Consider the following 15,565-nt stretch of genomic DNA (forward strand, 5'->3'; position numbering starts at 1 on the left):
TCCCAACGTGAGCGTGTGATAGGCAGAATGGATGTTGATAAACACCGGAGGATGTCGTGTCAAAACAGACAACTTGTCAAAACGACACGCTAACTAGGTCAATCACAAAGTTTAAGGAGAAACTTTGGAGTGGAGCTTTGGTTTATGCATATCTCTACGTGGATGTCTATGTGTGTGTGTGATAAGCTCCTGAACGAATCTGCAGGAGGGGACCTCCAATATCGAAGGTATTTTTAAATCAATGAGCTCTTAAGTGTATCTCAGTCTCAATGTGTTCACACATAACGCACGCACACAACACTCAGCGCAGATAGAATCCCTACTGACAGGCAATGACAAGATAAAGAGAGGGAGGAAGAGAAAAAAAAGGTGGGGGTGGGGGGGCAGGAGGGGGAGAAATAATATTTGAACAGTTGGGGGGGTGTGTGTGTGTGTGTGTGTGTGTGTGTGTGTGTGTGTGTGTGTGAGAGGGGGCAGGGGGAGGAGGGGTTGGTGGAGGAGGTGGGGGAGGAGGGATGAAAGAGAGAAGTGGCAAGGTAAGAAAAGAAAAGAAATGAGCAATAAGCGAGATCAAGAGGGAAAGCAAGGCGACAGAAAAATCAGTAAGCTTTTCTGACGGTTGTAAAGCATTGTGAACAGGACCGACGTCTGTCCACGTCCAACCTTGAAGGCTTAAACAACCTTACTCATGACTGCTTACCTGCCACTGTACCACTCTTCTTCACTGCTTTTATTCTCGTTCTGCTTTCTCACTCCACTCAACCTCCTCGTTCATTTGAAATTAAAAGCAATTTGAGGTCTTTTTTTTTTACATAGAAGAACAATATCTCAGTTTTTACTGCCAGTACCGGCTCTACTCTACTCGGCTCGCTTTTGGTACCAGGTCCTTTTCGGGATTTCGTTTTCCAGTGCAGAAAGTACCCCCTCAATGCGGTGCCGTTAGACTACCGTGATGTCGTTTTCAACGCGACACACACTCTCTGGATCCTTTCATCAGCAACCAAACAAAGGAACGTCTGCCCCTCCTCAACCACCAGTGTGGCTTCGGGGGTTGCCATTAAGTGAATAGTCCAGTTAAAAATAAATGGTGTATGTTAAACTGCCTTGCCTAGTTAACAACGTCGGGTTTGTGCAGGATGTCCTGCAGTGATTATGGTGATTCTCTCAGATCAATCAGTGCTCTGCAGTGATATCACGTCACCTTTCAGTACCGCCTAAGCTCACTTGAAACCTAGACTGAGGTGAAACCAAAATGAGCTGCAGGTAAAAAACTAAAAAAGGCTAGTAGAGTAGAGCGTAGTCCCAGTGGAGAAGCCGGAGACACACAACGCTGGAGTGTTACCAAAAAAATATAAATATGAGACAAACATTAGACTACCATTCACAGATATTTGTTTTCATAAAGGGAACAATTTAATTCAGTTTTAAGAGTCTACTTGCAGGTTAGAGTCAGTGATCAGCTCCCATAAGTGTGCTGAGAAACAACCATTTTAAAATGAATGGGTCAGACAGACCAATCAGATACAAAAGGTCTTAACCTTCACACAGAAATACCATTGAGAACAAAAGGAAGACGTTGTGTCCAAATTTGATTGCATTCACTGTCCACAGCCCAAGCTGTTGCAAACTGAACCCCCGCCCTCTGTCACACTCATCCCGCTGATCTGCTTCCTGTGTACATTTATGACCTGAACATAAAAAAAAAAAAAAAATCTGTCTCTAGAGAGCTGTGTGGGTGACTGTTGGTCCTGGGAAGATGAAGCAGATCATCTCTGAGACAAAGCCCCTTGTGAATGTTAATTATGTTGCTACTTTTAAGTTTCTCAATGGGGGATTTTGGAACAGTGAAACACTTCAACCTCAATTATTATTAAAAATTACAGCAACATGTGGTTATTCACATGAGGTAGCGAGACGGAGGGAAGCACGAATAGAAATGGAGGACAAATAAAAAGGAAAACAAAAATAATTAAAGGACTTAGGGAGGACTTTGTCCTTAAAATATAACGTTTACGTAATAAAGAGTAAACATCTGTTCATATTTAACAAATATCCTCTGTCATTTTCTGTTTTGTTGTTCAGTTATTTTCTGTTTTGTTATTCAGTTATACAGGCCGTAACTGGACTGCAGATGATGTGAATATTGAAATCCTCATTTGTCAAATATTACTTCAACTTTCCTTTCAAGAAAACCATGAAGTGAAGACAGAAATCCTTCTCTACAGAACAGGCTAAGCTTTCCAATTCTTCTGAAGTCTAAATGAGAGGGAGTGAGAGTACAAGGGAGAGTGAATCAGCGGAGTAGGTTGAAGATGAAGGACAGCGTGTTGACAGTGTTTGTTCAGCTGTGCTAATGTTAGGACATTTAGCGCTGCAGAAGAAAATGCTTAACACAAAGTTCTCCGTATCATTTATATTCGAGTGGGAGCAGGCACACTCACTCTCCTTTACACACACCTACTTCTACCACTGTCCATATAATCGCGGAATGAAGTGCGCAGGAGTGAATGCAAAGCTGTGAGTGTGTGTCCGTGTGGGCGCGTGTGAGAGAGAGAGAGAGCTTGTAATAGATCAGAGAAAAGAACAGTTTTGGTGCATAAAGCAAGGCCAGATGTGGAGCAGAAACCAGATCCCTGGACGAAGCGTAATGGTCCATCCGTTGACTAAACCAATCCAAACATGAAAGACACAACCTCACACACACACACACACACACATGCGCGCACACCCACAGCATAGGTAAGTACGTATAATGTACGCGTGTGACGAAACGCACATTTGACTGATTTGACACGGTTCTCCATTTTACGATTATGAATTATCACACAAGAGTTGTATTTAAAAGAGTGAAATTTCGATGTAACTATTTGCTTCCATCCTGAAGGATAACAAATAATTTATGCTCACTCCCCCAGAGTGGATTTTAATTAGGGCCCGAGCACTGAATGGTGCGAAAGCCCGATTGTTATTCAAGGCGTTATTATTCTTCTTATAAAGTAATCGCCTTTTTGGTGGCTTTAACATATTCAAAAACTCGTGAAAGTTGGTACACGCGTCGGTCCTGGCGAAAAAATTGCATATTTTAGTGATTTCGTAAGTGGGCGTGGCCAGATGGCTCGCTAGCCCCCCCCCCCTCGATCTTAACACCTTTGGAAGAAGAATTTGTTTTCCTCAAACGGTGGGCCCGTGGCGTGGTGGCCATTTTGAGTGTCTCGCCATGAAACTGCAAGTTGATGTAATTTTGTTCTACATTGTCCAATCTTCCTCAAACTTTACATGTTTGTTAAAAGTCCCACCTTGAAGACATCTGCATGGTCATATTCAGTCATAGCGCCCCCTGCTGGCAAGAGAAAATTAAATTTGTCATACTATCACATACTCTGTCAAGCACAGTTGATCACATTTTGAATTTGGTCACTATTTTTGACAATCCGCACATGTCGTACTTTAACGAACTCCTACAGATTTTGTCTTAAAGACTTCAAATTTTGTCTGTGTAATCTTAAAACTTTTGGGATTAAAAGTTGAATTTGTTTTCGTCAAACCAGAAGCCCGTGCTTTTTTGTGAAAGGGCGTCGCCAGGGCGATGCAACAAAGTTTGATGTTTTGCCATGACAAAGGAAGTTGATACTTAAGGTCAAGGGGTGCTTGAAACCTCAAGAAACTTTGCACAGGCATCAGGCGTGGTAAATTCCACGGCTGCCTACACCCCCGACCCGCTGGCTCCCCAACGTGCAACATGCGAGGGCCCGTATATCAGCTTGCAGTTTTAATTAAAATGTTATTTTTACCAGAGCTCATTTAGTGTGATATTCCATTAACTACAGAGCAAGCAAGTATTTTTAAATGTGTACTCTATAAACGAGGTGACTGCTGTGACAATAGCCTTAGTGATAGCAAACTAAAACCTGACCTTAACCCTCACCCTTAAAATATGGTGAAAAAGAGTATTGTCAATGAAGAGGTAAATGAAAATGAAAAGGACTGAACCTCATGTGCTGCTTCCCTTTTTTATAAATCCAGGTCCTTGAAATCCACCGATTGCGTTGGGAAGAGTATCTTTCCAGCCTGGTTAATTGAAGGTTAAATACAAACCACTAAGCACTAACATATGCTTTTGCTGTATCACAAAAAGGGCAGAGCATGAAAAGGTCAAAAAAGTAATGTAGCATATGACCATCTGATTTTTTAGTTTTCTTTTAGTCCAAACTGCTAAAATCCCATTTTAGAAGAGTAATCCCATTTTTGGGGGGCATTCATCAAAAGTGTATGTTTTTAATAAGGCTCTAAATATCAGAACATCCCATTAACCATTATCTGAAACCTTATTATCAGCACCATTGTAGAAATAGACAATGCCTGTCACAGTGAATATTACATTTGAAAATTTCATATTCAAATGAATCCCTCACCTGTGTGAACCCTCTTATCAGTTCCATTGTGGGAAAAGACAATGCATTATATTAAAGTGAATATTATATTTAATCTCCAATCCTGTATGAATTGGGTATCTTTAGATTAACCTTTTTTTTTTTTTTTACCTTGGCACTGTCCATTTTGAATAGAAAATGTTTCTTGACCTGTTGAGCAAGCCAATTCTCCTTCAGTATATCGATGTCAACAATTTATGGCCAACACCGGAAAGTCAAATGCGCATCTCACTTTAATTGTTATGCTAAAATTACTAAAACAGACAATCGGGGTTTTATAAGTATCCATAATTCAATATTTAAACGAAGACTTTAACGGAGAAAACAATTACCTTCTTTTCAGAGTTGTGGCGCACATGAGTTAGTTCCAGCTGCAGATGCTCCACATCTTTACTGGCATTGTGCAACTGGTCCTGGATCTTCTGTCTCTGCTCTCTGTCTGCATTTAGACGGATTCTGGTCTGATCCAGAGTCTCACTGACATCCTTCAATGTGAATTCACATGTTTGTAACTGAGGGGTGAGCAGAGACACGGGGAAGGTCAGAGAGATGAAGAATATCTACAGTATGTCCAGTCTTCTATGGCTTGATCCTGCTCTGAAATGCTGTGAGAGGGACAAGCAGAAAGACAGCTGTAAAGAAAGCTGTGGAGGAGAAGCACGCACGTAGATACAAGCAAGCAAAGGAGGGGATGAAAGTATCATTTAGGGACGTTTGTCTCCACTTTGTCTCTACGGCAGTGAAAGGGAACATCATAAAGGCTTTGTACCAGGCCAGGAAACCCTACAGCTACTGCTTGGACCAATACAACTGATTGAATACCCATCATAAAGTTGTAGGACACGAACTTTAGAGCAGTGCTTCTTAAACCTGGAGGCAGAGCTCTCGCAGAGTTGTGGTCCCATTTTCTATGTGCTCCCCATCTGACAAGAGAAACAATACGCTTTTATGAACTTGGAAAGCATCATATGATGTTCAGCTGCAGCAGTGCACCTTTCTAATGTGTGAGATTATGCTCATGTACACACATAATCCTGAAACAGACAGAAAGCAATTTATTTTAAAATATTTACTAAAACCTGTGACACCGGAAGCTTTCAAAGTGAAACCCAGAACATCAGTAACAGGAGGAAATGCAAATACAGTGCTAAAATGATCACATTTAAACTGCTGCCGCCTCCTAAATACACCAGTGATGTCGAAAAGGTAACAGGGAAATTCAGTTTCTGTTAGAAAAGTGAGGGCATAAAGTCGGCATCTGAGACTGTGTTGCTTTTATGTTGAATGCATTTCATTTAGTTGGCTGACAGGCACCCACACAGCTAAAACACTAGCAGCAGACAAATGACTTGGTTTGGTCAAGGACACAGTAAATGGGTTAATTTAAGACTAAAACACATCACTGCCATGCGCCACTCTGATATACCTAGAGGGGCAAGACGAGGAGGAAAAAGAAGGAGACGGGAAGAAATACAGAGGGAGGGAGACAGAGAGAGGGAAGAATAATACGACAGAGAGAAAAAGGACAGTGAGAGAAACCTAAAGGCCATTCCATTCATCATGCGTACGACTCTTTAATGTTCACATTCATTACCACTGGTTCTCATTGGGGCGAGAGCGAGGCTGGACAAGGGACATGAGAGAGAAAAAAAGACAAGAAAGCAAGCAAAAAATAAAAGAATGATCAGAAGAAAAATAATGAATGGAAAAAGAAGAAAATCAAAACAATATTTAACCCCCTCCTCAAGTCTTGTTCCCTCTAATGTTTAAGTGATATTCATACAAACACGCTTCTTTATTGTACAATGAGCCAAACCTCTGTGGAGCTAAGATGGTGGCGATGAGTTATTAAATATGGAGAGAGGGCAAAGAGAGGGAGGGCGGAGGAGGAGGGGAAGAAGGACAGATGATTAACTGTGAAGGAAGTAAAAAATGAGGAGAATTCCCCAATGTACCTGACTGGATTTGATTTAGAGAACGTTGCCCAATTCTGTTCCTTATTTAAGAAGAGCTCCCCTCCTCTGTGTGTGCGTGTGTGTGTGTGTGTGTGTGTGTGTGTGTGTGTGTGTGTGTGTGTGTGTGTGTGTGTGTGTGTGTGTGTGTGTGTGTGTGTGTGTGTGTGTGTGTGTGTGTGTGTGTGTGTGTGTGTGTGTGTGTGTGTGTGTTACCTACTTTGCTCTGCAGTGTGGCCAGGCTCTCTTTCAGCTGCGTGTTGGATTGGACCAGCTGTTCTGTGTGTTTCTCCTTCATGGCCAACGTTCTCTTTAGTGAGTCCTGTGTGGCTTGGAAACCGACCACATCCTGGTCCAGGTGCCTCATATGATCCTCTGTGTCTTTCATCTAATGTGCGCACGCACGCACGCACGCACGCACGCACGCACGCACGCACGCACACACACACACACACACACACACACAGCAGAGCAGACTCTTCTGTATGTATACTTACAGTACATGCACAAACCAACATACACCACAGACATTTTATATTTTACTGCTTGTGGATTTGATCTACTTTGTCTTTGCACAAACAACACAGGAAACAACAAATTAAAGTATGCTCAAAGGCACTCGTGGACCTACATATTGATTGTCGGTTTCTGTGCACTGAGAAGAGCTGATACGAGGGGCAATTTGACATGTTTCAAACAGAGTCCAGGACAGTAGTGCCCCTGGAGCAGAGGGACGCCATAACTTTCAAAAGTAGGGAGTCCAAGTTACGTCACTTCATCAACATCAGTACCTGAGTAACACACATTTTTGTAGCCACTGGTATGTGCGCGTTTGTGATTTTAGCATAGACGTTGAAAACGCACGGTATGTCAGTCACAACAACACAATCATCACCCCCACTCCCCCTGCTGACCACATCTGGCTCCCTCCCTGCCCACTTTTTCTCTCTTCGCCAAAACAAAGTTCAAGCTAAGGGGTCACTGTTTTGGTGCTGTGGAGGAGATCCGGCGTGAATCGCAAATGGAGTTTGACAGAGCAGGACTTCCAGGGAGCGTTGTAATCATGGCAGGGGCATCAGGAGCGGTGTATCACTGCACAAAGTGGTAAAGGGAACCTCTTTGAAAGGGGATATATATATATATATATATATATTTAAATCATGTATGTTTTTTGGTTATTACAGGCGCAGTCTCTGAACATTGTGATCGCACTTCATACTACTTTCAAATCAAGCTATGCCAGTTGAAAAAGATAAATTAATGTCAAATGATAAATAATTATAAATTTGTTCTTTTGTACATTTCACATTACAATGTCATGACTGCAATAAAATAAGGCAAATTCTTATCACTTCTCAGTTGATCATAGCTTACACTTTTCTATTTATCATGGTTGCCTCATACAGAGGCCCTCAAATCATCCTTCTTTTTTTTATGTACGCATCAGAAACCACCGGAATAAATCTAGTGCCGAAGATCTGTGTGCACCAGATATCGCTCCAGTCAGATATTGGCAGATGTAGTAAAACAACCTTACTATGTGTATAGGTCCATTATTCTCTGGCCTTTTGTTTGGAAAAAAACAAAAAACTTCATGTAGTCTAAACTTCATGATGTCTGTTTAAAACTGAAACATCTATATTCTTATCATCAAAATGGAAAATCCAAACTGAATTTATGTACACGACTACTGCGTGTTACTGGACATAGTTGGTGTACATGAACATACTGTGCATGAACTAATGCGGTAGTAATTATAGGGGGGGTGTGGGTGGGGGGGGTGCATTTCAGAGGAAGCAGGCAGTGGCTGAACTCCTCACCCCATGTATGAACGTTAGTGTGCGTGGGACTGTAGTTCAGAACCCCAAACCAAATCAAAGCCCCAATTCATTATCCCAGTGTTAAATGAGCCCTGTGTTAGATTAGTAAGGAGACTCCACAGACAGTCAACACACATACAGACACATTTATATACACTGTGCACACAAACCTTTTCATACATATACAAGTATAGACCCTTTCATATGTTTTATCAGGCTGGAAGATTTATGTGGTACAGATGTAACCACATAGAATAAAGACTTGGAGATACAGTCACAGCTGGTATGTGAAGTGCAGCATCCTTCTTAACTTCTGATCTCTCCTAAGCTCCCTCGTCACCTCCTTTAACAGTGGACTGTGGTTCGTGACTGGTGTCTTGGCACTGACATCACCCACCTCTGCCTGCGCTTTAGAGCTCTCCACACACACTTCCTCGCCTATATGTCATCCAGCGCAGTGTAACAGTGAGTTAAAAGTGGTCTTTCACGCAGTTAAAATCATCTACAGCATTGCTAATGGATGATAACAATTATAAAGCAATGGGCCAGTTAAGGATTGCAAGGCTGAATTAAAATTGCTCTTTTCTCTGGATATTTCACCACTTTTTTGTGTGACTATTGGGAAATAAAATAAGTTTTACAAAACTAAGACAATAATGTGTGAATTTCAGTGCTTCACCCAAGTTCAGCATATTACAAGAGTGGGCAAAAGTTCATCTTCTTTGTGTTAATTCATCTACAGTACAAGAGGGATTCCAGATGAGGAATGAATATGAAGTAAAAGAGCACTTTTTCCACACGTTTTAAATATTATTACTATCAATGTAAAACCAGGATGAAGCAACAAGATCGCCTAAAATTCAGCTGCAACAGTTTTACTGGCTTACAGTATGACTATAATTCATGCTATTTGACAAATGCTGTATATCTTACGCAATATAAATTGTATACACCATTCTTTCTATAAGTTCAATAAAAACTAATCAAATCCCTTAAAGAAAACACAGTCTTGCACAACAGCAAGTTTTAGCCAAAACATGCTAAAGAAAGATAATAATTTAATGGCTAATGGAGTAATGTCTGTCAGCTAGCGATATATAATATGCAGCTGTTTGTTTTGGTGCACATGTAAAGCTCTTGAGTATTATTAAAAGTGAATTTAGGTATCAAAATGTTTTGATTGCTCTGATCTTGTGAGAAACAGTGACTACATATAAACTGTAACATATGTATTTAAGCACATCTAGAACATGCTAAAAAAAAAAAGTCATATAAACCATAAACATTTGTGTTACTCACTGGTCTACAAACATGACATCTCAAACAGTGATTATATATTCTTGTTTATATTGTTGTTTCTAAAAAAATTTATGAGTCTAGAACTCTGAAATAATGTGTTAAACACTATGTTGATATGTTTTATAATCCAATCTGACCTGCAGTAGGTCAGACCTATCTATCAAGCAAAAGATCAGCAAGTCTGTGAGAATCCCTGCTATAGCTCAAGGTCTTTACGGCACCCACTTTCAGAACTCCATAATATTGTTACATAATTAATACATTATGGTGATTTTTCTCATCTCCAAACCTGCCAACATCAGAGATGATTAAAAGTTCCCATGTGGTCTGTGTGAAGTCTTAATTCTCCAGTGGGGGAGTATAGGACCTTGGCTGGAAGTCCGGAAGAAAGAATATCAGATTTGTGATTTTATTTCAAATGAGTACTTAAGCCTCGGACTTTCATATTAGTAGAGCTCCTATTGAGAGAGAAACCTCAATCTGATCAAGTCTCATTACTTTAGCAATCAAAGTTTCGCCCCTGGGATCCTCCCTTCAACTCCTGCCTCCCGCCTCCTTTTTTTTTTTTTTTTCTCTCTCTCTCTCTCTCTCTCTCCTTCTAGCCATGATATGTTTTTGCCACCAAGGCAGAGAAGAGGAAAAAGGGAGAGTGGCTTGCGCAAATCCTTGATTGGCCAAAGTCTATCCTCCATCTAGGATTACGAATAGAAATGGAACATTTGAGGACAAAGGAAGGAGGGGGGAGATGGGAAGAGACAGAGAGAGAGAGAGAGAGAGAGAGAGAGAGAGAGAGAGAGAGAGAGAGAGAGAGAGAGAGAGAGTAGAGAGAGATGTGAGATTGCAGGGTTATGGGCACACAGAGAGAGAGAGAGAGAGAGAGAGAGAGAGAGAGAGAGAGAGAGAGAGAGAGAGAGGTTGGCTAATATAATTGAATTAAAAAGATGGAGCTGGGCCATTTCTAAGCAGGTGGGAGTGTGGAGTGAGAAAGAGCAGGCGAGATATTAACTTCTAATAAAAGAGAGATTAGAAAGTGGCTAGGAGGACTGCTCTGTCTTTACCTGTGGGAGTGACGGCCCCCACATAACCTTTCACTGCAATATGCACACTGTTATTGGCCGCCATATTCTCGGCATACCACACCAAGACACACAAATACGCACAGACAAGCATTTGTGCACACGCAGCATCTCTGCACGTTTACACCGAAAAGAGCCACACGTGCAGTAAATAGATACACAAAACACAGGAAAATATCACGCACAAGCACGCACGCACGCACACACACACAAGCACGCAACGCGTTATCAGCTCTCGTTCGACGATCCAACAGGCGGCAGCCATCAGATAATGAAGACACAGCTCTTTGGGAAGCGACTGCCATACAGACAATTAATTAACTAATTTGTCTAATGAGCTTGTTAATGCCATGCTTTTTTGGCAGCCAGTGTGAATACATTAACGAGGCTAATTCAATTAAACAGGTGCAGATTTCACAGCTGTCTCTCTCATGAGCGCGCAGACACACACACACACACGCGCGCGCACACACACACACACACACACACACACACAAATCCTACAGGTGTTGTGTACATGTTCGCTCCATTTGACTCTGATGTCTTTGTCAGTGAAACCTTGGCATTCGATCAAAAGCATAATGATATGCAGATCAAGTGGTGTGTACTAGTGCATTTGTGTGTGCATGTCTAGTCAGTGCGTGTGCCTCAATGGGCCGGTGTGCCTTTGAATCAAAAGTACAGCTCAATAAACTCTCCCAGCAACGGTAATCTGTATAATTGAAAGTGTATAAAATAAGTGGGTGGCAAACTGATTGAAGCGCTATGATAGCACAGTTAAATCAGCTAAAAGAATCCCAGGGGTCAACCAATAAGTGTTAGCCAAGGCTTCACAGTGCAATACAATTAATTTGCTCAAAAGCTTTCCACTATTACACATTCATGTGTGTATTTCTGTGTTTCCCAAAAACAGCTACGAACTATGTGTGAAAAGTATGGAGTTTGTCCTGTCTTAGCCACTCAGCCCACGTTCACAAACATTATTCTCAGGTACACAACAACAACAACACAATTTCTCCCCTAAAGGTCACATTCGTTTATGAATTTATACTTGCCTTTCGTGTCACTTCATTCAGCTCCTTGGTTAGTTGGTTAATCCGCACCTCTTTCTCCTTCATCCTTTTCTCAAAAAAGGTGCTGAGTTCATCCTTCAAACGCAGCATTTTGGCCTCGGACTGGAAAAGAGAAAGTGGTACCTTTTCATTCATTGTCATAAACTGTAGCAAAAGCTGCGGCATTTTCAGTCCATCTGTGTCGAAGTTTGCTTGTGTATTGCCGTCACCCAAAATCTTCCGTTGTGAGAATTGTTAAAGGATTAGTTATGAGCGATATTGGGTGGAATTAGAAAAATGTAATCTCGATAAAGTGGCTGATTAAAAAAAAAAAAAAAAAAATCACATTGAGATTCTTAAACCTTGATTTTTAACGTTCTCTATCTGCACACACACAACATATGTTCATATACTTTGATCAGAGCTGCCAAATTTGGGGCCTACACGGGCCAGGTTTGGCCCACACCTTCTTTGTTTAACAAGCTGGTGCTTATTCTCCTCATTCTTACGGGCAGTAAAATTCTAACCGTAATGACTGTGAACAGTAAATTTTGTGCAGCTAAAAAGTACGTATTATTTTTAGTTTTACGGCATTGTGCGGCATGGTGCCGTTAAGCTTCCCTATTAAATTACATTGGCCTAGGTCTTATCTATGAAGAATCATGGTATTCTCTCCCCTCCTGCTGATGCCAATGTGCTGTTGGTGTGTCCTACATCACTGAGTTTGTGCTGTCAGTCACGATGAGAGATCGAGGCAGAGACACACTGACAAGAGGAAATTAAGAAGCAAATTAGCAAGACGACTGTTTGTGAAAATAATTTCTGCAAAATAATAAAACTGCTGTTACACGGATAAAAGAGTAGTGTTTTAATTATTCTTACATTTGATTTTAGAATTAGAATGTTAATTTTCTGTAAAACATATTCCATTTGTATGAAATGTAATTGTACATATTGCATACGTGTATTTTTGGCCTGCGCCTCTTCATCCAGATTCATTTTTGGATAGATACATTTTTCCACAGGAAAAAATGTGGGCACCTTTGACTTTGATCTACTGTACATTTCAGCATAAATTATGCATGTTGAGCACGATCATACACGCATACAAACAAGTGTAGCCGAGTTGGACTTCTGGTGACACGGGGTTTGTCTGAAGGTGCTGTGCTCACAAGGTCAACGAGTGAGTGTGTGCTTCTTTGTGTGGAAGCACACAGTATATGCATTGTGATTTGATGGGTTTGGCTTGTTATGGCAGGAGCAACAGCAGAAGCTCCCTCACGTGACTAAAGAACTTGAGGTTGGTGGTTAGCTAAACTCCCCTGGAGATGATGCCACTGATTAATTTTCTCCGTCTTCATCTCCTCAATCCCCTTCCCCCCATCCATAGGTCTACTTTCTCTCCCTTCCCCCAGCCCCTTCAGCCACTGCTGAATATTAAATCAATCCCCCCACCCTTTTTTTTTAATTTCCAGATAACCACCGTTCATTTTTCTCCTATTGTCATATAGCCATGACATGGTGTAGCAGCCTATATATTAGAGATGGCTGATGTGAGTTGTTGTTATTGTTATCTTTTTTTCCATTTACTGCTTGTGTGTCCTACTGTACACTACGCATGGCTAAATCATTACCTGTGCATGTGGTACAAATACCGAGTGTAATTTGAAGTGAAATTTCCCATCTTGACAGTTAGACATGCTCGTGTTGCTGCGTTTCAAAACCAAACCGCACCAAAAGTCTTCCTCTCTCTGTAGCATAAATATTGCCACTGGTGTTTGGTGTTGCGTTTGTTTCCTGCTAGCTAATAAGGAAGTTTGTGTTTGAGTGTATGTTTGTGTGTACATGTTAGCTATAGGGAAAAGGGGAGGAGAGGAGCACGTATACTGCTGCGGTGAGTTTCCCAGTCATTTTGATTTTTTTTTTTTGCTATTGCTCAGAGACCGATATTAAAGAGGCAACTAACACAAAGAAGAAACACACAAGCAACCCAGAACCTGCACAACACCTGTACAACACATGTACACTACCTACTATATATATTATTGTGCCTGAGTTCTACGTGCAGGTACACATTCAGCCATTAATGTGCGCACACATGTGAACACAGACAGACACACACCATGGATGTCATCACTCAATGTCTCAGCTGCAAATGAAATCTCATTCTCTCTAACAATCTCTGTGGCCCACTCTAAAATATCTCCCTCCGTCCCACCTCTCCACCCCCCCGCCCCCACCTCTTATTCTGGGTCTTCACTAAATCACACCCTATTTTTTTTTTTTTTTTTCCCTTCACCAATCTGCACACCTGTTAAATACATTTATCAAAAACACATGCTGAGCAGAAACCATCACATGTACAGCCCGTGCGCACTCGTTCATGTGTTTGTCAGCGAGATTAAATATTCATGTGTGCTTGCATTTTCACCCAAGTTAACACTTTGCCTGCCCTATCACGAGGCTCTGTCCTGTATTCAGACATGTAACAACACTGGCTGCTCTCAGGTTTTAGCTTTCCCTCCGTTGCGTTGTTGTGCCTCGCTATCATCATATTACTTCCCGTCACCTGCTTGCATAGCCTGGAACCTCGCCCTGGAAGCTGGGGAAGTGGGAAGTGATTTGGAAAAATGAGGGCAATAAAAAAAATAAAAAAATAAAAAATAAAAAAAAACACAGGGATGAATGGAGAGATGTGATATAAGGTAATATGCTAACCCAATCAGCAGGCTGCCGCTTGCCGACAGTATAATCAACATATCGGCCTAATGTCATTACAGCTATATGAGAAATAATATTGCGTGAAATGATATTGCGCGGCGCGTGCGTGCCGGCATGGTGCACGCATGAACGAGCTCACACGTCCAGATGTATGTATTCCCTTCCACTTCCCTGGTGCAGACAGACCTGCAAACACACAAACAGACACAAACCCCTGAAAATATTTACGCTACTTATTCCTGTATAAAGACTGATTTCCAGTATTATTTTTCTTATAATGTAAAAAAAAAAAAAAAAAAAGTTCAGGATGATTAATTGATTGATTTCTTGATCACTAGTATTGATTAGAAAACAAATATCTATATTGTTTAATCCTACTGACAGTCTGTTTTAATGTAGGATTTTAAGAAGCAAAACCAGATTTACTTGTAGAAATGGATCAGTTAGAATTGATATTTTTTACTTTATGTGCACACACATATACTGTTCTGTATATCTGTATATTCACACAATCAGACTGCAACTGGCTCTGACACAAGAGGATATTAGTTAGTGTGTGTCTTCCATATCCTGAATGTATGAGGCCGCTGATGGCCTCTATTGATGGACACTGGCGTGAAGCCATCACTCAAGTTATGGAGCTTTAATTGGAGACAGCATAAAACGATAAACCAAGAAACATGCATGGCTGAACAGCCCAATGTAAACCATTAATCATAGCATAGGCAAAGACAAGTGGCCGCCACATACGCACGCAGAAATGTCTCCGGGTGTGCGCACACACTGCTGCAGAAGCACACACATTCTGCTCCAGCACCACACACCTTGCATAAGCGCGCTTGGCACGAGCAAGCGCGCGCGCGCGCGCACACACACACACACACACACACACACACACACACACACACACACACACACACACACACACACACACACACACACACACACACACAGAGCATGGCGGAGACAAGAGTCCCAGTCACATATTCTCATGATAGATGACCCATTTAATTTTGATTTCTGAGAGAAATGAGCTTGCCAGCGATACAGGGTTACCACACAGGCACACGCGCACACAAGCACGCACGCACGCACGCACGCACATACCCACTCACTCATTCATAGTATACATAGATACTATACACGGGTTACATATATGAACTCACAATGTGCATTTAGTTTTTATGTAAATAACGGTTTTATTTCGCAGACATG

The 15,565-nt window shown here is 41.4% G+C and overlaps 2 protein-coding genes across 2 annotated transcripts in view; both read right to left on the bottom strand.

Moving 5' to 3' along the window:
- The window catches only part of LOC138624954 (golgin subfamily A member 6-like protein 25), a 49,463-nt gene extending 42,701 nt beyond the window's left edge, over positions 1–6,762 (bottom strand). Inside the window, exons 1-2 of the mRNA XM_069705552.1 lie at positions 6,603–6,762; positions 4,763–4,942 (exon numbers count right to left, since the gene is read on the bottom strand). Coding sequence (XP_069561653.1) covers positions 4,763–4,942; positions 6,603–6,749 — 327 coding nt within the window. The 5' untranslated portion in view covers positions 6,750–6,762. The remainder of the gene's footprint in view (positions 1–4,762; positions 4,943–6,602) is intronic.
- A 3,773-nt stretch (positions 6,763–10,535) lies between these two features.
- The window catches only part of LOC138624973 (putative autophagy-related protein 11), a 44,387-nt gene continuing 39,357 nt past the window's right edge, over positions 10,536–15,565 (bottom strand). The window contains exons 8-9 of the mRNA XM_069705580.1: positions 11,633–11,752; positions 10,536–10,559 (exon numbers count right to left, since the gene is read on the bottom strand). Of these exons, the coding sequence (XP_069561681.1) occupies positions 10,536–10,559; positions 11,633–11,752 (144 nt within the window). The remainder of the gene's footprint in view (positions 10,560–11,632; positions 11,753–15,565) is intronic.

Source organism: Brachyistius frenatus, unplaced genomic scaffold (genome assembly GCF_029030835.1).
Source record: "Brachyistius frenatus isolate BFR_SWC_R1_liver_20210118 unplaced genomic scaffold, ASM2903083v1 Contig_57, whole genome shotgun sequence".
In the NCBI taxonomy this organism is placed as follows: domain Eukaryota; kingdom Metazoa; phylum Chordata; class Actinopteri; family Embiotocidae; genus Brachyistius; species Brachyistius frenatus.